The sequence below is a fragment of the Simochromis diagramma genome, unplaced genomic scaffold, assembly GCF_900408965.1.
Source record: "Simochromis diagramma unplaced genomic scaffold, fSimDia1.1 OVJJ01000216.1, whole genome shotgun sequence".
Taxonomy (NCBI): Eukaryota; Metazoa; Chordata; class Actinopteri; order Cichliformes; family Cichlidae; genus Simochromis; species Simochromis diagramma.
In genome coordinates, this window is record NW_024386883.1 from 18,162,810 (window position 1) to 18,184,784 (window position 21,975).

Sequence of the window (21,975 nt, forward strand, 5' to 3'; positions counted from 1 at the left end):
AGCAACAGCAGAAAGAAAGCGAAGAAGAAGATAGGGGTGCTATCACCTAGCTTGGAAGGGTACGTTGAAGAAATTCTCAGGTAAATTATTTTCTTTATTCTTCCACAGCAGTGCTGTGGTGTAGTTGAAGTGCGTTCAACTATAGTGAGACTATGAGATGTAGAAAAGCAGAGCTGCTTTTATGTAATCTCCGTTCCCGTGATGGTAGCTTTCCCGACAACGCGAGGCTTAGCTCGTAAACGTTAGCCATTCGTGCTAAACGCCGTGCTAGCTTCAATATTTTTTTTGCAGTGTCGTCAGTTTTATTAAAAAAAAAATTAAACTGCACGTTATTAAAAGCTCTCAAACTTTTAGCGACAATTTCCCCCCAAAAAAGACCCTTGTGCTTTTTTCATTTTAGCATTTAGCATTTGGGTTAGCTAGTCTAGTATCGTAAACAAAAGCCAATGTGAGTTCTTCATGATGTCATGGTAACACAAAGGCGCTTTATACCTGTCACTGTAACAGCAGGCATCACTATAAGGGGACACCTTTCAGTAACAGGTTCAAGTCCTTCAAGAACAAAGTGTCGCCGCTCGGTGGTCAGCACAGGGTACTTATATGGGTAGTTATTTTGGAGCATTGTCTAAGTTCATGAGCTCGATACTTCTAAAAACTGGATGTGTAGAATAACCCACACTTAAAACGGGTAGTGTGGGCTGAAAGAGCCTTCACTTAAAATATCTTTGATTTGTTCTTAGTGCTGCGTGTCTAAACGGCACATCCTCGGTTGTTTTTTCGTGTTTCACACCCATATGACTATAGTACTGATTACTGTTTTTAGTGGTTATATTAATTTTTTTACGTTACGTTGTATACCGTAGTCTTTGTAGTAAAGTTCAGGATTTTATTTACGTACTTATCTATATATGTATCTATTTATTCTCTTTAAGTCCACCAGTGAGATTTTGACCAGGAATTTGCTAAAAAAAAAAAAAACAAACAAACAAAAAAAAAAACCCCACTGATTTTAAACATTTTTTTTAAAGTGGGTTTAATTTACTAACGTTTTACATATTTATGGAAAGGCATAAGATTTGTGGCACATAAAATCACACAGATTTTTTTTTTTGGCCTTAACTAAATGCAGACCAGTCATGATTGTGCGTGCAATCGCATGAAAACCTGTGTGCATAGATGTTGGACACCTCGCACATATATATCTAGATTGCCTCAAAACGAAGTTTGTGACGACATATGACTAGCTGAAGCACCGTTTATAGTATTTATTTCACTATTTAAATTGTAAGAGGAAGTATAACTGCTGAACACTTTTAAGTTTTTAGTAAAATAAAGTAACCATATTTTTTTCAGCAGTTGCACAATGTTTTTAGAGATTCACCTGCAACTTGAAAAATAGAGGAATAGGTGCCCCTCTGTCACCATGTAACCGTATCACTAATTTCCATCCACTGTTTGCTCTTCCTGTCATATGGAAGAGCTCAAGCTGTGCTTGATGAAGAAGTCATTTGTTTATTTTTGGGTCACACATTTCCAGCTGCTAGTTTCTCTCATGTGCCTTCATATCCTGGTTGTATACAACAGCGTATGCGCACTAAACGCATGGGATCATCCTGTGCTTGATGTCACAATGTTTTTATCACACAAAAAATTTGTACTGGCTTCATCGGATATGGTATAACCATCGTACCCAGTTTATCTCTGTTGTCTGGATTAATTTATCTAATATAAGCAATCTAACTAAGTGGTCGGAGGTAGTTATCAACCCGACAAGTTTACCCAGGGTTTCTCTATCTAGTTAAAAGCATGTTTACATAAAAAAGCTGGTGGAGGCAGCATATAACCAATCATACTGATGAATAAGCAAGAGAACAACTAATTTTCCAATGGAGGTCATAACTATACTATTAGAAAATGTGAACACCGTAAAAACTTACTACAAGCTGAAAGCGACGGTTTCATTGTTTCACTTCTGGTTTTTATAGGTAAATGATAATTATGAAAACAGAGTTCACACGTAGACTCAAACCTATGTGCAAATTTGTAATTTGCAATAAAGTTGTGTCAAAATTTTGCATAGCTGTCAAGGAAAAATCAAGAGAACCCAAATTTCTCATCACGGAAACACAAAAACTTTACTCTTCATGCACTGAGGTCTGGTGGATCTTTAAACCTTTTTTTTTCTGTTTGTTTATTTTGGTTTTCCCAAAGATTTTTCCAGAGAACTGATTGAATTGGTTGAACTGTCAGTAGGCGTGGATTTCATATCTCAAACATACCCTGTTGAACAAATTTGGCCGTGAGTTCTTTAGCACTGGACTAGCCTCATAACACTGGAAAGAGTTAACCCTGAAGTTGTGTTAATAAGCCCCAATCCTGCTTTATAAGACAGACCTCAGGTGTCTGACTGTCTGGCAACCCTACGATCATGAACTGATGTACAAATTGATGAATAAAATTCACCAGAATACAGATAATTAAGTGACTTGACTACAAACCTCTCTATTAATGTGAAAATGAAAAGTATTCCCATATGTGTGTTCTTTTCTCGTGTTACAAGCATTAATTTGCCTTCTCTTCTGATACCAGTTTTCTTTTCATCTTCCCCCAGAGTTGTTTTTTTTTCTTTTTTCTTTTTTTTTTTTTTTTTCCTTTTTCGGTGTACTGCCGCCCGCCGCCTCGGTAACGAGTGCTTTTGTTGGGCTTTTTTCACCTGACCTGCCAACATGCCAGCCGCACTTACAGATTCCAGTCAGATAATCTGTGAGGTCTGGGCGAGCAATGTTGAGGACGAAATGAGGAAGATTCGGCAGATTATTCAAAGCTACAATTACATTGCAATGGTGAGTCTCTGGCGTGATGGCTTAATTTCTTTGTCCAATGTTTTTACACAGTTGAATTTGAGGTGAATTTTGTGATATAGTCTTTTTTAATTTAGTAGATGTGGTTTTACAAATGACATTTATGTCTCTGCGCTAGATACCTGCCCTATTGGTATCTTTTTTTTTTTTTTCCTGCTCCCATTCATTTATTTATTTTTAAAATCTCCCTTTATTGATGTTTTCTGTGGGGGGGGACAGTTGATCTCAAATATTATTTTCATATTTAATCATAAAATTTACCTAAATGTCCTTAAAAGACTCATGACTACTCATTTCCTTAGCTTTCACTGCTCTCAGGCTCTTATTTCAGTGAGTAATGACAGATTTCTGACTGAAGAAAAACTGTAAACAAACACTTGTTGATATTGTTCACCAGGACACAGAGTTCCCCGGAGTTGTTGTCAGACCGATTGGAGAGTTTCGGAGCACAGTGGATTACCAGTACCAGCTGCTGAGGTGCAATGTCGACCTCCTGAAGATCATCCAGCTCGGGCTCACGTTCATGAATGAGGAAGGAGATTATCCCCCTGGCACAACAACGTGGCAGTTTAACTTCAAGTTTAACCTTACGTGAGTCGACTCTCTTTAAATCCTCGTTCTTTTCATTGTGTTGCAGCCATCTGAACGTTTTAGTGTACTGACTGTGACTGAATGTAGAGAAGAAGGGCTGACTTAATCACCTGCTGCATTATATAACTTTATCTCCACCATATGTCTACATGTCTTTGGAACTAAGTTGAAATCATGTTAGAGCAATTGTAAATTGATTGTTGCATTCATAGACTGTATGTAAAAGATGGACACAGCTGGCTTTTACAGCACCTTCTGGTTAAAGTCCTGTAGTTAAGGGTCAAACTGCACACTGACAGTTTCAGACATACCCTGCTTTGCTGCCCTCTTTGACAATACAAAATGAGCATTATGTCATACTTAGTAAGTTTTGAAATAGTAACTGACAATTTGCTCTGTGACTTCCTGATGAGATCAAAAGAGCCAAAGGGTTGTTTTTTTTCCCGTAGATGTCTATACAACCGCAGGTCTTTTTGCAGCTGCGGGATTCGCCACCTGCTGGCTGTTTAAAAAGGCACATTTCAAAGCCTGAAGCTTTTTTAAACAGTGTGGATTTACTGTCTAAATGTGTTTTTCTCCGGTTCTCCTTCCAGAGAAGACATGTACTCGCAAGACTCCATAGACCTGCTTCAGAACTCTGGCCTCCAGTTTAAAAAACACGAAGAGGAGGGAATCGACACGCTCTACTTTGCTGAGCTCCTCATGACGTCCGGCCTGGTGCTGTGTGAAAACGTCAAGTGGCTCTCCTTCCACAGGTCAGTCGTGTGTTTGCACCCTACACCACCTTTTAGTTGTATACAATAAAAAAATGATTTTAGCAACAAATAAATGGTGTAACGTTGCTCTCTGCAGACCTTTCTAAAACCACGAATGAAGCTCAGCATGTGTAGTGTTAAAGCAAACTGAACCGTTTTCTTAGAGGTATTTCTGTGATATTTCTGCATCTTTGAGGTGTTGAACGAGTTTCTGAATCTGTTTCTTTTAGCGTTGTTTCTATCCCAGGAACTTTAACCAAAGAGCAGGAGGTTTGAAGGAAATGGATTCCATGGCCACCGGGATCTAAATTAAACTCTGAGAAATAATTTTAGTGTCCCAAAGAAGCAATAAGCTGAAAGAAGGGAACATCTGACTTCCTTTAAAGCTCCTGGGACTAAAAGTTGTGGATACTGGTAGAAATGAAAAGGCTGAACCTGATCAGTTTAGACATCTGTTACATTCTCCAAGACACAGTCCACCTAAATTCTCAATTTCATTTCGGGAAATAATTTTAAATAACAGTCTCGTTCCTGCAGAGAAGACTGTAAGTAATTCTTTAGACGTCATCAGTGTAACCCAGCTGTCCTCTTGTCCTTTGGTCCTCAGTGGGTATGACTTTGGCTACCTGGTGAAGCTCCTGACGGATGCACGTCTTCCCGAGGAGGAGCACGACTTCTTTCAGATCCTCAACTTGTTTTTCCCAGCGATCTATGACGTCAAGTACTTGATGAAAAGCTGCAAGAACCTGAAGGTAAACCTGGATAATTGAGTCACTACATCTGAGTTGGTGCTTCGGCTAGACTTGAAGCTGTTAATGGCTTCGCTTTTAAATAGAAGACATCTGTCGGATCAGATCAGGATGAGTTTTGACAGATATCTGACCGCGGTGTGTTTGCAGGGAGGGCTACAGGAAGTGGCAGACCAACTGGAGCTGAAGAGGATTGGACGGCAACATCAGGCTGGGTCCGACTCACTGCTCACAGGCATGGCGTTCTTCAGGATGAAGGAGGTACGCTCTCACAGATACCGGTTTGATCTCTGGTAGAACTCACGATGGCATCTGCAGCATTATTAAATGCTCATGTTTGCTCTTTATCCGAACTTTGAGTTACTTTGGAGATCTGAGTCAAAAGATCAGATATTACAGCAGTTTAATGTAATTTACCACTTTAAATATTTAATGTTATTCACTAAACTCAAACTGGACTTATTTAGCATGTTTGTGAATCCAAACGTCCTTTCTTTGAAAATAAATATGAATTTAAACTAATGGAAATCGGATACAAATTAAGCAAGTTTTGATCAAACAACATTCCTGTTTGCACACCTGAGACAGTGTTTGAGGCATGTCAGTGACTTTATATTTTGTCTGCAGCTTTTCTTCGAAGACAACATCGACGACGCAAAGTATTGTGGGAGATTGTACGGCCTGGGCTCGGGCTCCACCCAACCCCAGAACGCCATCTCCAGCTCGGGCCAGGAGGAGACCAACAACAAGCACTGACCGAGCGCTCGACCCTCCAAGTGGAACATGCACTTGTTTTAAAACCCAACCAGCAGACCCCCACCACATGCTCTCAGACGTCCCTCGGCAAGACTTTACTAAATGCATATTTGTTTGAGCGTCGCCCTGCCAAGTGACTCGGTGACAGTGGCTCCTTCACCGCTTTCTTTTTAGTCACTTTTATGAATATATGGCCATATATTCATAAGACTTTTTTAAAAAAGCTTTTTTTGTTTTCTTCTCTCTCACAGCATCAGTGACATCTTTCTTTACAGCATGGGACCAGCTGCTCGATCTTACTGTGATTTTTAGACCAAACATTGACACGAAAGGTCGGGTCTTTTTCATCAGCCGGACTCTTCTCTTGTTGCAGGGATTTTTTTTCTTTCCTTCTTTCTTTTTAAGTTAATGCTGGAAGGGCCTGTAAATTAAAATGTATAATTTTGATGCAAATAAATGTTTTAGCTCTTTTCCACTTTGAGAAACTTTTAACAGTGGGAGTTGGAGTGTATAATTGTGCTTGGGTACTCACATGCTTCACTGGCCAAACTGCTGTCCTTCTGTACATTCACCCTCAGATCAAACTGTCCACGGTCACTTGTGCAGGTGTTGTGGTCACTTTTCTTTTTTTTTTTTACATTCTTCATTGTTTTAAACAGTTGTACATTAAATTGTTTTGTATTTTCAATGCAAGCAAAAAGCATTTGCTCTTTTCTTTATTAAGTAGATTTACAGAAACACAGTGTGTGTCTGTGTGTAGATGGCTTAATGATATATAGATGGATTCCATCACAGTTTGTGCTCATAGAGAAAATTCTGATAATTTTGGAGAGAGAAGATGAGCATTTAGCACAAATGTACAGCTTTCTGAAAACAGGAAAATCATCTCCTCCGAAATTTTGCTTCAACTCCTAAACCATTCGGTGCTGCAGAGAAAATACTGATGGTTTTTGAAAGAAATAAGTCCAAGCAGCCTGTACGATACAACAAAGACTTCTGTGATCATGTTCTTTTGAAGATGTTCATTGAAAACGAAATTTGACATGTCAGTGTGTATATCAAAGGTGTGCTAAGACGACCATTAGTATTTCGAGTTTTTCCAAGGGAAGCTGTGTAGTGAGAGACCACCTTCACTACCTTCTGATGCACACACAGTTCTGAGGTTACTCCTGAAAAGCTTTCCATGATCATTTTAAATCTGTTTCTTTTCTTTTTTTTAAGACTTCAGTCTCTAGAAGCGGCAGATATTTTATGCATCGGTTTTTACAGTTAGGACTAAATATGTAGAAACACCAGTGAAACTGAGAACAGTGTTTGGTTATTTTGCTCCAAAATAAGGCTTTAAAAACTTTCCCCACACAGTCACCTCTGCCATCGTCTCTTTTGGTGAATTCTCCACTGGGTTTAAACTCAGGGCTCTTGTTCAGTCCGGCTGGACATTTATGTTCTTATGCTTTCAAAGATAACAGATATTACTCCATCCAGCCCAGTTCTTATCAATATACAGTAGATCCATCAATCGGTGATTGTAACTATTATAGAAATAATTTGACTTTGTCCGGCTTCAGAATCCGTGAGACTCCTTCAGGCACTTTTTAAATGTGGAATCAAGCTGACTCAGGACTTTTTATTAAGTTTGTTTTTATTGTAGAAAAAAACTGCAGAAATGCTGCTTTGAGTGTATCAGAAAACTCAAAGAAACATATCTGAGTGTGTAAAGTCTGCAGTTTGGAACCACGTGCTTTTTGAGGTCTCTGACTGAACACACCTGAGCATGCTTTGTGTGGATGCAGGTAAACAGTCAGTGTAGCAGCGGAGACATGAAGTCAGACCATCAGGCGGGTCCCCAAACTGCCAGCAAATGAATCAGATGAGGAATCGCTGCGAGGCTTTCAGGACAGAGGGACTTGTCCCATATTTACGAAGCAGATCTTTAGCTTCTTGTAGGAGCGAGTCCGAGAAAGACATTGAAGATTTGCTGAGATGCAGAAGAACCAGACAGCATTCCACAACATCTGGGTGAGGGTACACCTGAAAGACAAAAGCATTCCTTCTGTAGCCCTGGGGATCAGTGTTTCATCCTAATAATATATTAAAACATCTAAAAACTGAAGAGCATCTTACATCACAATAAAGAGTTCCTTTGACACGTGAAGAGAAATCTGCAACATAGTGAACTATTTGTGCAACTCAAACTCTTCATACTAAGCACTTCTTGCTGTTAACATGTCAAACTGTCTGGTTGTGCTAATCAGAAATGCTTTACAAGGAGCATGATGGGATAGCCAGCAGGTACCCTGAGGGTAGAGCTGTGAGCAGAGAAACAGGTCAAAACTGACACATGAAACTGCTCCCCTCTCCCTCTGATCTCTCTCTGTAGGCGGGAGATCATAGAGGGAGCACTTGGTATATCTTACTACTTGACTGTCATGTTGAAATGACAAATACTGCATGCACAGAATCAACATTAACATCCTCTCTGAAAGGTTTACTTCCACGACTGCCTTCAGGATACTTTGGGAGAGACGACTCTCTCTTGTAAGCTTTGGTTGTACCTTGAGTGTGTTTGGCAGCTCAGCCAGCTCTTTCTGATGCTTGGACATCTTCGAGGATAATGACAGCAGAGTCTCCGGGTCCTCAGAACTGGGGAGAAGAAACAGCCGCGTGATTCAGCAATCAAAGTTAATCACAAAGAAAATAAGACCACGAGATGGCTGAGACTGATGGGAATGAGGTTAGTTTTAGACATGGCCCTACCAGATTTCAAAGAAAAAGTGATGCGCAGTAAAACTAGTTTTATAATCATGGCTATAGTGCTATGATCATGGGTCTGATAATCCCATATAAACAATAAAAACATAAGAAGCTGGCACAAAGCTCTCACCCCTGCTCAGCCTCAGCAGAGTCCTGACTGTCTGAGGATTCCCTGGTGGTGGAAATCACTGCAGGGCTGTCATCCCGTTTCTCCCCAGAGTCGAGCTGCCCTCCCTGGGTCTGGCTGTGCTGCTGCACCATGGCGGCGAGCTGCTGCTGGATCTGTCTCACAGCTCTCTGGGTGGCCTGGCAGGCAGCGTGAGGCTCACACAGAAGGAGTGATGGATCTAAGCCCAGTTTATGAAAACTCCCACTCACAGGACGGTGGGTCTCTGCCGACTCCAACAGCCCTCCGTTTGACACCTCATCCTTCACTTCATCTTCAGGAGACGAGTCAGCCAACGACAGGGAGAGGCCGTTCTGGATCTCCTGGCTGCCTCCCGAGGTCCTCCACCAGCATTCATACAGGCGGTGGTAAAGGACAAAAGCCTGAAGACTGCTGGCAGCAGCTTTGGCTGCTTCTTCCGTGTGATGAAGCACTTTGGGATGTTTCCGAAAACTAACACTGACATCACCTGACCAACAGAGAGAAAAGCAATTTTCAGGAAATGTATTCATTATTAATGCAGATTAACCTGTTTATTCCTTTTATTTATTTATTTACTTAAAAGCAGAAAAGAGTAAAACATACAAACTGCTCACAGGGGCTCGTCTGATTGTTTCTCTGTATTCTTTCAGGGTCTTTTAACATTACAATATTTAAGTGCCCTGAGGTGACTGCTACGATTTAGTGCTATATAAATAAAATTGAACTGGGTGGCTTTGCAGTATCTGCAACAGCTACAGAGCAATGCAAAAGGCTACAACTGCTACACGCCCAGAAAGGCCGCTGAGCTCAGTGTGGTCACCCTGTTCACATATATACAGAGGCTCCTCCCTCTGCTACCACCAAAAATACAGTCTACTCCTGTGAGAGACACTGCAAGGTAAAGCTGCTAATGCCTGTCAAACACAGTTATTTTACATTGTCCTAACATTTAAATTCATGCATAAAAGACTCAAGAATCTAAGCTCAGATGTTACAACACTTATCACCACAAGGTGTCGCCAAAACGACTGCGACAGAACTTAAGAAATGCTCATCTTCTGGCTAAAATGTCAGTTTGCCCTTATTCTGTCTCAGTAGTGCAGCCACCACATTTAGGATTGATATGATGTACCCTGATGGACAGATGACTTCACTGTTCTGTTAATAGGACGTACCATCTGGGAACAGCAGCCTGCAGAGCTCTGCAGAGACACAGAAGTGTCCGGCCTCTCTCGGCCAAGCCACCGCATGCCACAGCTCCGTCACCAGCTGATCATCATCAGCCAGTAACCAGCTGAGCACAGCACAGGTCAGGTGGAGGGATGAATGCAGCAGGACCTGCAGATGGAAAGGCACATGGACAAGATTTTAGTCTAAATTCATTAAAAGACTTCCTTTAGTTTTCTTTCAGTTCTCTGCTTCAAATATGCTTCTACGTCATATTTAAGCTGTTTTTTATATCTTCTGTTGTGCATGCTTCAGTTCTTCTATACATAATACATTTGTTTCCAGCCGTATCATCAATTATGTACCTAGTTTGTGTCTGTACCTGTCTGAGAGGACTGTTAGCAGTGGGCATTGGGCTCTCTGCAGACTTGAGCTCCTGCAGAAGAGCCCCGACGCTCTGATGTGAAACAGCAAACTGCTCCTCCCACACATCTCTCACTCGATCCATGATGCTAATGTGACGCTCACCCGGTGACGCCCACGGGTGACGGGAGGCGCAGGATGCTGCAGGACTAACTTCAGAGTCTCCCAGCATCTCAGAGAGCAGCTCAGCCACACAGAGATGCAGCCTGTGGACCTGCAGAGGGTTGGAACAGGTTTCACAGACTTCACAGACTTTCAGTTCATCTTCTAAACCCAAATTCACACTCCGACTACTAACCAGGAGGCTGTCTTGCAAACTCAGGACCTCCTGTGCTCCGACCCAGTCTCGAGCGGCTGCCAGGTCTTTGGCACATCTCAGCGACAGAGACTGAGCCAGAGAGGCCTCTCCTGAGATTCTTGCTAGACTGGCCGCGGTCCTCAGTGACAAGACGTCATTCTTCCTGGCGATGACCTTGGCTGCGTCAAAGCTGGCATCGGCAGCGAGGTAGCTGGGAGATGATGTCAAACCAATGAGAGAGGACCCATTTAACAATGTTTGCAAAGCAATTTAAATAATCATTAAGAGCAACTTTAAACTTTCTAAACACTTCTCACCACTTAGCTGCTGCAGAAAAATGCCCATCTTTCTCCAGCACTGCAGCCCAACACGTGTACAGCTCCTTCAGGAGAGGTTCGTCTGCTGGCAGCCGGGCTTTAACCAGCGCTATGGCCTCCCTGATAATAACAGATGAACAAAACATATCACCAGAATATGGCCGGAAAACTTTTACTTTTGCTGTATTTTTGTAGCAAACAAACCTGGAACAGAACTTTTTTTATTTAGAGGAACAAAACAAAGCAACAGTAAATAAAGCAAACCTGTAAAGCTTGTGGGTGCGCAGCAAGTCGACTGCCTCGTAGAGTTTGTTGATGGACAGCAGGTGGGACGCCGCTTTCAGGTACTGCTCCTGCAGACACAGCTGCTTGACGAAGGCCTCCACTGTCCGGCTCCACACCACGAACCCAGCTGTAGGAGCAAATAAAACACTTCCCATCACACCAAAAGCAGAGAAGTCGATCGAGAGCTGAATAAAGAAATAAAGCCGTTTATATTTTTAGCAAATATCGACCCCATTTGTTGACATGGCCATAGGATGACATTTACCCTGTCAGCAGCTGATATTTATCCCTTGGCTTACATACATTTTGCACTGACTAAATGTTCAAAAACGAACCCTTCAGCTGATCCAGAAAGCTGCAGCGAGTGCGTTAACAGGGACAACAAAGAGAGAGCATATTTCCCCCCACACTGGCTTCTCTTCCTCCCTCTGGAAGTCACAATCAAATTTATGTCAAATCAAATGCTTCTCCTCACATACAAAATCTTATAATCAAACCGTGTCATTTATAAAAGACCTCATAGTACCGTACGATCCTAACAGAACACTTCGCTCTCAGACTACGGGTTTACTTGTGGTTCCCAGAGTATTTAAAAGTAGAATGGGAGGCAGAGCCTTCAGCTTTCAGGCCCCTCGTCTGTGAAACCAGCTCCCAGCTGGGATTCAGGAGACAGACACCATCTCTACTTTTAAAATTAGGCTTAAAAACTTTCCTTTTTAATATAGTATACAGTTAGGGCTGGATCAGGTGACCTGGAATCTTCATTTAGTTATGCTGCAATAGGGTCTAGGCTGCTGGGGGCATCCCATAATGCACTGTTTATTCTGCACTCACCCTTTTCACTCACTCTGTGTTTATACCCCCGCTCTGCTTTTAATCTTTAGTTATTATTATATTTCTCTCCCGCTAAAAGGGAGTTTTTCCTTCCTATTGCCACCAAGTTCTTGCTCATAAAGAGTTATTGGATTGTTGGGTTTGCCCTGTATTATTGTATTATACTACATCGCCTTGAGGTGACTATTGTTGTGAACTGGCGCTATATAAATAAAACAGACTTGAAATGAATTTTTTTTTCTTAGTTTCTTCAGAAAAATAAAAACAAAAGAAAAATAAGACTGAAATAAATATTAGCATCAGTTGTATAACTGAGACTACATATGAGTCACTGAGCCTTCAGTAGGAAGGAGGAACCAGGGAACAACTACCAGAGTCAAGAAAGCAAACAAACGATGGTGTGAATGAAGACTTTCCTCAGAGTCTAAAATAAGAAAATTACTTCCCCCCCCGCCAAAAATAAATAAATAAATAAATAAATAAATAAATAAAAACACAGCACAGAGAGGGCCCAGCTGCAGGTGGCATGAAGAGGACACTCTCCATTTTTAACATTTTTCTTTTAGTGGGCTTCTGTTGATCAAAGTCACTGACACTGTGGAAGTGGTCACAGTTGAAAAGAATAGAGAAGGTTAAAAAAATATAAATGAACAAACATAAAATAATAAAATATGTTAGTCCTTTTGTTACGACGTTATGGGTCCCAGATATAGTATAAACACTTTGATGATACACCTGAGGACCAATACATTTTTTTCTCTGCCTACATCTGTGCCAGTGTCACACACTCTGCAAAGGCTCAGTCTCAGGTTAAGTCAATATTCTTGCATTTACCCATGGGAGCGATGGAGAGCAGGTGGTCGTTCAGCTCTCCCTTCTCTGTGGCGAGCTGCAGCGCCCCCTCCAGGTCGCCGCTCCACAGCCGCAGGTACACTACGGAGTCGAAGTGACCCGCCTCCACGTGGCCCTCCTCTGAAGGGCAACATCAACGTCACAACGGATGAGTCATCCAACACATCATGTAAAAGAACTCCTCTCCATTTAAAGCTTGTTCCGAGAGCTGAACACGCATTCACCACTTTAACTTTAAAGACTCAGATGAAAAACTAAAGCGCACCTTCTGCATCAAACATGCGGTACAGAGCCTGTCTGTCAGCAAACAGGCCCAGATGGATATGATCTCCCTGGCCTGGGACACAGCCTGTGGGAGGTGCTGGAATATAAATGCACACGCTCATTGAACAGTCCAGATGATATTTGCTTATCAGCCTCATTTTGCTTTCATGTAAGCAGAAAAAAAAGGTTAAAAGGGTTACATTTTTAAATAAAACTTTATTAAAAGTATGGTCTTTACAGTAATCACTGTCTAAAACGATAAACTGCATGGTGGTCTTACTGTTGTCGTGTCTGACATAAGCCAGAGTGATGCAGTCCTGCAGCAGCTCGTCTTTGGGCCGGTGGTCCATGGATGTACTGAGAGGCAACATGGAGCGAGGCTTTTTCTTCTTCAGCCCAGTTAAGTCTTAAGATAGACACACACACGGTTACACACAGAAATGTGCCAAACACCCGTTTCAAAAGGACATCTGTGCATACCTGGCTTGTCTTTACTCTTTACAGCAGCCGAGGATTTTCTCTGCATCTCAAATGTGGCTGAAAGACAGAAAATATTTTGAGCTTCAACGCAAAAGTAGCAGAAAATCTTGAAATGACAACTGCTGTTTTCTGAACTGCTACCTGGTGAAGGTGCTGGGCTGCTTGTTGAGCTGGCTTCATCTTCGTCATCTTCACCTGACACCCCTTGTCCCGTCACTGCCCTCTCTCCGATTGTCACCGGCGCTCCATTGACCTCTGGCTGTGCAGCTCCCTCGGCCCCCGATGGCCCAGCCTTCTTGTTCTTCTTCTTCTGCTTCGTATTGGCCTTCATCTTCTCTTTCAGGTCGACCATCTTTTTCCCTGAAAGCATATGCGTGTCACGGCCTGCTGGTCAGACAGAAAGGCCGTTTTGTGCTGGTTACGGTTCTGGCGTTACCTTTAGGCGGCTTTGTGAACTCTTGTTTGGAGACGCTCCACTCCTGCAAGGTGAAGTCCTTCCCTCCAGTCCAGATCACATCTGGATCCACAGGGGACCAGTCCACACACAGCAGATAACCAACGTGTCCTCTGTAGTTAGAGACAGCTGCTTCCTCCAGAACATCCCACACCTAAAGAACAAGAATATTCAACAATAAAACCCAAAGATGTGTCGACATGCTGAGAGCAACATAAAAACACGTCTGCCAACTGAAAAGCCAGGTAGAGATTCTTATGCATCTACCACCATCATTTACAGGTTTACACCCATCCACTGACCTGCGCTGTGCCATCATATGAGACAGTGACGAGCCGAGCGTTGTGATGCGGACTCCAGGCCATGCCGGTGATTTTAGCCGTATGGCCACACAACCTCCGATAGGGCTCCGTCAGCACCACGGGGCTTTCTGGAGGATTTTCTGCACAACAAACAAAACACTGATGTAAATACAAACACAGCCATCAAAGCCTTAAATATGTCATTTACCTTTTTACTCGCTCTTTACTGACAGTTTAGATTCTTCCAAATTGACATAATGAGGATTGCAGTACAGTTCGGTTGACATACTACATGTTAAAGAGGACTCACCTATAACAGAGCGGAGATCGTGCACGTAAACGATGGCGTTGCTGGAGCCCGAGGCCAGGAGGCAGTGCAGCTCAAGCGCAGAGCTGTGGTCGTGATGCCACCGTAACGTGTTAATGATCTTGTGGTGCTGCTGGATGCTGCACAGCAACTTCAGACTGGGAGCCTGATATACGTCGATACACCTGCAGCACAGAGCAGCTGGTCAGCTGGTCGCAAAAAGCACAAAAACACTTCAAGCAGAAATGAAAAGCAACTGTAGTCCCGAGACGACAAGGAAACAAAGAAGGCAGTACGGGATGCAACGTATGAGATTACAGAAGAAATATCTGACTTTGTTCACCAACCAGCTACCAGCTGTGCTTTTCATCTATTGGCAGGTTGTGTACAGTGGGTTTACCAGCTGTTGATATGCTTTTTTTAGACATCAGCTACTTCAACGTAGCCCAGATATCTGCAAAAAATTACATTTTTACAGCTGAATATTGACCATTATTAGTTACATTACAGCTAATGAAAAAAATGCTAAAGTGCATCTCCTTACTTCAGGAGTGCCCTCCTGAATGTTTATTATCTTAAAACACACCATCCATACATTCTAACACCTACAGAAAACACATTTTATGACCTCATCCTTTGGACTTTTTAATGACCTGTGAGAACTTTGTGCAGAGTTGTGTAATAACTCTGTAGGTTCATGAATCCAGTTGCTTGTGAAGACGTATGACGATCCACAAAGTGAAACAAACAAGCTGCGAGCCATTTTCTATTGCATCTAATAAATCAAATGTGGTTTGCTTTGAACCTGGCTGGTTCAGGAAGTGTAGACATCTACATGTGTCAGTGTGGCACCCAATCATAATCCCTGAGAGCGACCTAGATAAGAGGGGGCAACAGTTCAAACAGAACAAAATTCATTATTCTGTAGCCTCGAGTCCAGACACTGTCAGCAGACAGTTGGACCCTCAGAGGACTCCCGCCGGCTGCTGATGGTGTGTTACAAGATGGGTCACGCCCGACCGTTCACTCACCCATCCTCGTTGCCGATGGCAACAACTTTCCCATCTGGCTTCCAGCTGAGGTCGGTGTGTGGAGACAGCTTGTGCTGTTGGGAAGCAAATTTTACCTTTGTAACTTATTCAAATCTCCTTTATTTACATTCAGCAGCAGACATGAAACAAACTGTTGCAGGCACGAAGGACCTGCAGAGTGAACTTGTGCTGTCAGCTTTCTTAGTGTGTCAGGTTTTATTTTGCCTGACATGTTGCTGGTTCACTGAGGGCTTAATGAAATCTCTGCACAGATAAAAGTCCTGCTACCAGACTACAAAGCAACAAAAACACGTCTCTATACATGTGACTGCTTTACTGTGCATCTTACCAACTGCACACAAAGCTCTCTTTGCTTGGTGCTGGAAGTGAGATGATGGTGAGGAGGGTGTCAGGCTGGGTTATTTGTGCCTTTATCTGCAATGCAGCCTATAACAGAGTCCTGTTTGATAACTGATCTTATTTCAGTACAAAGTTAGGTTGTTGGGAATTACATCAGGAATCAGTGACCACCAAAGTGATTAGCAATAGATTGCTGAAGATTTGCTTTATTATATTTTAATCTCAGCAGCACTTATTCACCATCCTCTCGAAACATGGAAAAAAAAAAAGAAAAGAAAAAAGAAAGAGGGAAATTCTAGTTTTAAATCATCCTGATTTATCATCCTGATTTAAAACTAGAGGTTAAATTAACGGCGCTTTTGCAGAAAGGCTAGTTTTTGTTTCACAGGGCGTCCACGTTTGTCAGTGAAGGATTTCATCGTATTGGGAGCACACGACAAAGAGTGGAGGAGAGAGAGGTGAGCAATGTTGTGCATATAAAAACAGATTAAACAAGTTTGTAGAACCAGGAATGTGCTATGATCCTGCAATTAGCTCTAAGTGTGTCCAGTGTTAACCAGTGTTACAAGCTAGCATTATCTCAGGGAGGTGGTGAATGAGATGAGCCCTCATGTGCATAATATTTCCAGAATATTTTAATTTAATTAATAAAATATTGGTATTTGTCATCCCTGGATCCATACAATATCACCACATAATCCTATATCAATTTTTTTACCCCACCCCTTACAAATATGATCCGTTCATGTGCGTGACAGTGGTTTCCACCACTGCATTATGGGTAACTACGTGTTAAAGAAAGAATCGTTAGGATCAAAAAGGATCAGTGAGTAATACTTCTGAGTTATTTATCTGAGGATAAAGGGCCTGAATAATTACATCATCATCATCATCATCATCACATCAAAGCCCCTCCCACCTTGATGTCGTTAGTATCTCTGATGAGCTTGTCGATGTCCGACGCCTCTCCGTTCAGCTTGTATGGATCGTGCTGGAGTATGACGCCCTCGCCGGCACAGCTGTACAGACTAAAGGAAGGTTTTCCTCCTGCTGTCCCTGAACGCCACACAGAACATAAAACTCAGTGTCTTCATGACGGAGGGTCTACTGTGGACAAACTGTGGGTTTCAAGTGTTTTTTGATAGCGTTTACCGCTACATAACAGTGTGTTAAAGCCAATTACTTAAAGACATTTTACTGCATTACAGTAAATACTTTTAGTTTAACTAGAACTTAAATGATTAGTTAATTGGACACCTCATTAATTCGAGCAAATCGTAAATTTGTAATGGCATCTTTAACTTGAAATGACTTCACAACTGCAATCTTCACACAGGAGAGCCGAACTTAAACATTTTAAGGACCACAAGTCTCAAAGATATAAATGAATTAAAGACATGGTTACTATAACTACTAGGGGTGCAACGATACTCGTATCGATATTGAACCGTTCGATACAGTGCTTTCGGTTCGGTACGCATATGTATCGAACAATACAAAATTTGTAATTTATTTTATCAACTTTTCTTCTGACAATGCTGTCTGTGTTGAGCGCTCAGTGAATCTGCGTTCGACTACTCCGCCTAGGCTGCACTGTGAAGTGCAGATCCACTGAGCGTTCAACACAGACAGCATTGCCAGAAGGAAGAGCGCAGGGCAAGCTAGCGAGACAGAAGTTAAGCTCTCCTTGCAACATGGCAAATTGAACCTCCCCTACCCTCATTCAGATCTGGCGTTTGGAATTATTTTGGTTTTCATGTGACGTATGACCCTGAAGTCATGGACTAAAGTAAAACAGTATGTTGGATGTGCCACGCAATGCTCAATTACATGGGTGGGAACTAGTGTGTTAGCGCAGTTAGCTCGTTAACGTGTTGGCCGTCTAGCCCCACGCATGGGGCGATCAGGGGTAGTTCGTTAACGGAGATTTGCCGTGTTGTGGCGTTAACGTCATTTCAACGAGATTAACGCTGACAGCACTAGTGGGAACACAACGAATATGACTGCACATTTACTCCGACATCATCCTAGTGCAAAGACAAGTGGAAGCAGACAAAAACAACAAGCATGCTACTAACTTTAGCCGAGTCATTTAGACAGCCGTTAGCACATGATTCTCCTTATGGGGACCTGATATGTTTAATATTGTGGTGAGCTCAGACAAGGTGGAGACGGAGGTGTCGTTTGGTCTTGCTTCCCGTGAGCTAGCCAGGGAGCACAGCCGTTTATTGACATCTGCAGAAGAACACTGCCGCTAGCTAACTGCTCAGCGCGACAACCGCACAGCAACAACAACAACAACAACACCACCACACAGGGCGCCCTCTGACCCCGGAAGGACACACCGTCGCAGCGAGAGGGCGTCACCCGTCACTATGGCAACATAAACAAAACATAACTGTACAAACAGAACCCCGAACAGCCCTGACCCGCTACATAGCCCCCACCTAAGGGGTCAGTCGTCCCCGACGACCCCATTACCCCACACAAAGTCCTGCAAATGTCCAGGTGCCTTCTTTTGGCGCACCGACCGGTCACGACCGGCGGGGGAAAAGTCACTCGGGTCAGAACATGGGGTGCCACCATCATCCCACTTCTGACACCAATGTGGCGAGCTCAGACAAGGAGGAGACGGAGGTGTCGTTTGGTCTTGCTTCCCGTGAGCTAGCCAGGGAGCACAGCCGTTTATTGACATCTGCAGAAGAACACTGCCGCTAGCTAACTGCTCACAGCGCGGCAACCGCACAGCAACAACAACAACACACAGGGCGCCCATGTGGAAATGTACATACAATCAATATCAGACTCCACCAACAAAAAGGCTCTCAAAACAATATATGTATGTGAATTTTTGCGTGTATTCCTATAATTGTTACCTTTTTCTTTTACCCTTGGCTTTTTGTGTTCATGTTCTGTTGTTTTGTATACTTCATCTGTTCGTATGTTGTATACTCATTGTTTGTTAAATAAAGTTAAAAAAAAAAAAAAAAAAAAAACCACAGGGCGCCCTCTGACCCCGGAAGGACACACCGTCGCAGCGAGAGGGCGTCACCCGTCACTATGGCAACATAAACAAAACATAACTGTACAAACAGAACCCCGAACAGCCCTGACCCTCTACAATATGCTGCTGAGAATATAGCCCAGAAGAAGCGTATAGTATAGCTTTTATTTTGGAAAGAGCCATTTCTCTGTAATAAACTCTCTTTTCCAAAGATGAGTGATTCCTCAATCAGATACAGGTGTTACCGCGCCAGATCCGCGGCCCCGAACCGTAGTAAGGAAACCTCTGGCAGTTACTTGAAGGTTCCGTAACTGACTCGTAGCCGGCAACAGCTTACTATACAGGTCAACTCCGCTAGCAAAAAGATCGAAGGAGGCGTAGGAAACTGCTTCACCGAACTTTATTTCTTCTCTAAGGCACGAACACCGCGTACAGTGGGCTGAAACAGTTTACTCACAGCGAGCATCGCCGACACAACTCTGGCTGTCGAGGGAGTTATTATATTCCTTTTATTTATTTTCTTTTCGTCTCTTCTGTAGCTAACCGTTACCTTTTCCCCTTCTCCGCTCTCTCTCTTCACACACACACCAGGCAGTCCCGCTACACACATCCCGAATACATTTCCCATCAGGCTTCATCCTTAAAGGGCCATGCCTGTAACACAGGGCTTGCAAAATCGCTAGCCCGACGTCCCGGGGCTAGCGAGTTTTCCAGTCGTACTACCAAAATCTATCTCTGCCCTGCCCATCGGGCTATTGTAGGAAGGAAAAATATATGTCAATGCTTTTGCATTCTTTCGGAAATGTAGCTGGGTAATTATGTCATTGGCATCGGTGAGCCACTGTCAATATGTGACATATTGAAATCGCGTTTGAATTTGCGCTTGTTTTTTGCTTTGACTTTGCAAATGTCCAGGTGCCTTCTTTTGGCGCACCGGCCGGTCACGACCGGCAGGGGAAAAGTCACTTGGGTCAGAACATGGGGTGCCACCATCATCCCACTTCTGACACCAATGTGGCGAGCTCAGACAAGGAGGAGACAGAGGTATCGTTTGGTCTTGCTTCCCGTGAGCTAGCCAGGGAGCACAGCCGTTTATTGACATCTGCAGAAGAACACTGCCGCTAGCTAACTGCTCAGCGCGGCAACCGCACAGCAACAACAACAACAACACACAAGGCGCCCTCTGACCCCGGAAGGACACACCGTCGCAGCGAGAGGGCGTCACCCGTCACTATGGCAACATAAACAAAACATAACTGTACAAACAGAACCCCGAACAGCCCTGACCCTCTACAATATGCTGCTGAGAATATAGCCCAGAAGAAGCGTATAGTATAGCTTTTATTTTGGAAAGAGCCATTTCTCTGTAATAAACTCTCTTTTCCAAAGATGAGTGATTCCTCAATCAGATACAGGTGTTACCGCGCCAGATCCGCGGCCCCGAACCATAGTAAGGAAACCTCTGGCAGTTACTTGAAGGTTCCGTAACTGACTCGTAGCCGGCAACAGCTTACTATACAGGTCAACTCCGCTAGCAAAAAGATCGAAGGAGGCCTAGGAAACTGCTTCACCGAACTTTATTTCTTCTCTAAGGCACGAACACCGCGTACAGTGGGCTGAAACAGTTTACTCACAGCGAGCATCGCCGACACAACTCTGGCTGTCGAGGGAGTTATTATATTCCTTTTATTTATTTTCTTTTCGTCTCTTCTGTAGCTAACCGTTACCTTTTCCCCTTCTCCGCTCTCTCTCTTCACACACACACCAGGCAGTCCCGCTACACACATCCCGAATACATTTCCCATCAGGCTTCATCCTTAAAGGGCCATGCCTGTAACACAGGGCTTGCAAAATCGCTAGCCCGACGTCCCGGGGCTAGCGAGTTTTCCAGTCGTACTACCAAAATCTATCTCTGCCCTGCCCATCGGGCTATTGTAGGAAGGAAAAATATATGTCAATGCTTTTGCATTCTTTCGGAAATGTAGCTGGGTAATTATGTCATTGGCATCGGTGAGCCACTGTCAATATGTGACATATTGAAATCGCGTTTGAATTTGCGCTTGTTTTTTGCTTTGACTTTGCAAATGTCCAGGTGCCTTCTTTTGGCGCACCGGCCGGTCACGACCGGCGGGGGAAAAGTCACTTGGGTCAGAACATGGGGTGCCACCATCATCCCACTTCTGACACCAATGTGGCGAGCTCAGACAAGGAGGAGACAGAGGTATCGTTTGGTCTTGCTTCCCGTGAGCTAGCCAGGGAGCACAGCCGTTTATTGACATCTGCAGAAGAACACTGCCGCTAGCTAACTGCTCAGCGCGGCAACCGCACAGCAACAACAACAACAACACACAAGGCGCCCTCTGACCCCGGAAGGACACACCGTCGCAGCGAGAGGGCGTCACCCGTCACTATGGCAACATAAACAAAACATAACTGTACAAACAGAACCCCGAACAGCCCTGAGCCGCTACAATATGCTGCTGAGAATATAGCCCAGAAGAAGCGTAAAGTATAGCTTTTATTTTGGAAAGAGCCATTTCTCTGTAATAAACTCTCTTTTCCAAAGATGAGTGATTCCTCAATCAGATACAGGGCTTGCAAAATCGCTAGAGAGCGACAGCACTGATTGGTGAGTGATGATAATTTGCGCACCAATTCCTCTGACATCGTCTTATTAATCGTTAGCTTACTATGCAAACATGACAAGTGAAATCTCCCGCAGCTTAAACATATGAGAGGTTGATCGCGCAGAGAATCGCTGACCGTTATGTGTGTGTGTGTGTAAAAGCAGCAGGATATATATTTTAGTTCTGCTGAGCCAAATAAGACAGGTCAGGGTGAAGAAGTGACAGCCAAAGAAAAGCTTACCACAAAACGGAAAAGTTATGACAAATCAGACTATAAGGCAAAAAGAAAGTGCAGCTTTATGGTTTCATGGACAAAAGAATTTCTGTGGCTGCAATATGAGGAGCTATATAACCGG

General features: G+C 43.3%; 2 protein-coding genes across 2 annotated transcripts in view; one reads left to right on the top strand and one right to left on the bottom strand.

Annotated features, from left to right (window-relative positions):
• On the top strand, positions 1-6,400 carry cnot8 (CCR4-NOT transcription complex, subunit 8). The gene is made up of 7 exons (XM_040032555.1): positions 1-80; positions 2,612-2,843; positions 3,259-3,452; positions 4,046-4,207; positions 4,815-4,959; positions 5,107-5,217; positions 5,584-6,400. The coding sequence occupies exons 2-7, from the start codon at positions 2,727-2,729 to the stop codon at positions 5,710-5,712; spliced, it is 858 nt and encodes a 285-aa protein (XP_039888489.1). The 5' UTR covers positions 1-80; positions 2,612-2,726; the 3' UTR covers positions 5,713-6,400.
• The window catches only part of gemin5 (gem (nuclear organelle) associated protein 5), a 25,267-nt gene continuing 9,675 nt past the window's right edge, over positions 6,384-21,975 (bottom strand). Inside the window, exons 11-28 of the mRNA XM_040032544.1 lie at positions 16,908-17,044; positions 15,629-15,702; positions 14,601-14,782; positions 14,291-14,430; positions 13,971-14,142; positions 13,676-13,894; positions 13,535-13,591; positions 13,335-13,460; positions 13,056-13,151; positions 12,773-12,910; positions 11,084-11,231; positions 10,820-10,939; positions 10,503-10,713; positions 10,164-10,418; positions 9,790-9,952; positions 8,597-9,101; positions 8,268-8,355; positions 6,384-7,743 (exon numbers count right to left, since the gene is read on the bottom strand). Coding sequence (XP_039888478.1) covers positions 7,579-7,743; positions 8,268-8,355; positions 8,597-9,101; positions 9,790-9,952; positions 10,164-10,418; positions 10,503-10,713; positions 10,820-10,939; positions 11,084-11,231; positions 12,773-12,910; positions 13,056-13,151; positions 13,335-13,460; positions 13,535-13,591; positions 13,676-13,894; positions 13,971-14,142; positions 14,291-14,430; positions 14,601-14,782; positions 15,629-15,702; positions 16,908-17,044 — 2,996 coding nt within the window. The 3' untranslated portion in view covers positions 6,384-7,578. The remainder of the gene's footprint in view (positions 7,744-8,267; positions 8,356-8,596; positions 9,102-9,789; positions 9,953-10,163; positions 10,419-10,502; positions 10,714-10,819; positions 10,940-11,083; positions 11,232-12,772; positions 12,911-13,055; positions 13,152-13,334; positions 13,461-13,534; positions 13,592-13,675; positions 13,895-13,970; positions 14,143-14,290; positions 14,431-14,600; positions 14,783-15,628; positions 15,703-16,907; positions 17,045-21,975) is intronic.

Coding starts and splice junctions, on each gene's coding strand:
- cnot8 (XM_040032555.1), top strand. CDS start 2,727: ATGCCAGCCGCACTTACAGATTCCAGTCAGATAATCTGTGAGGTCTGG. Junction 3,453..4,045: donor AACTTCAAGTTTAACCTTAC/GTGAGTCGACTC, acceptor TTCTCCTTCCAG/AGAAGACATGTACTCGCAAG. Junction 5,218..5,583: donor CGTTCTTCAGGATGAAGGAG/GTACGCTCTCAC, acceptor TTTTGTCTGCAG/CTTTTCTTCGAAGACAACAT.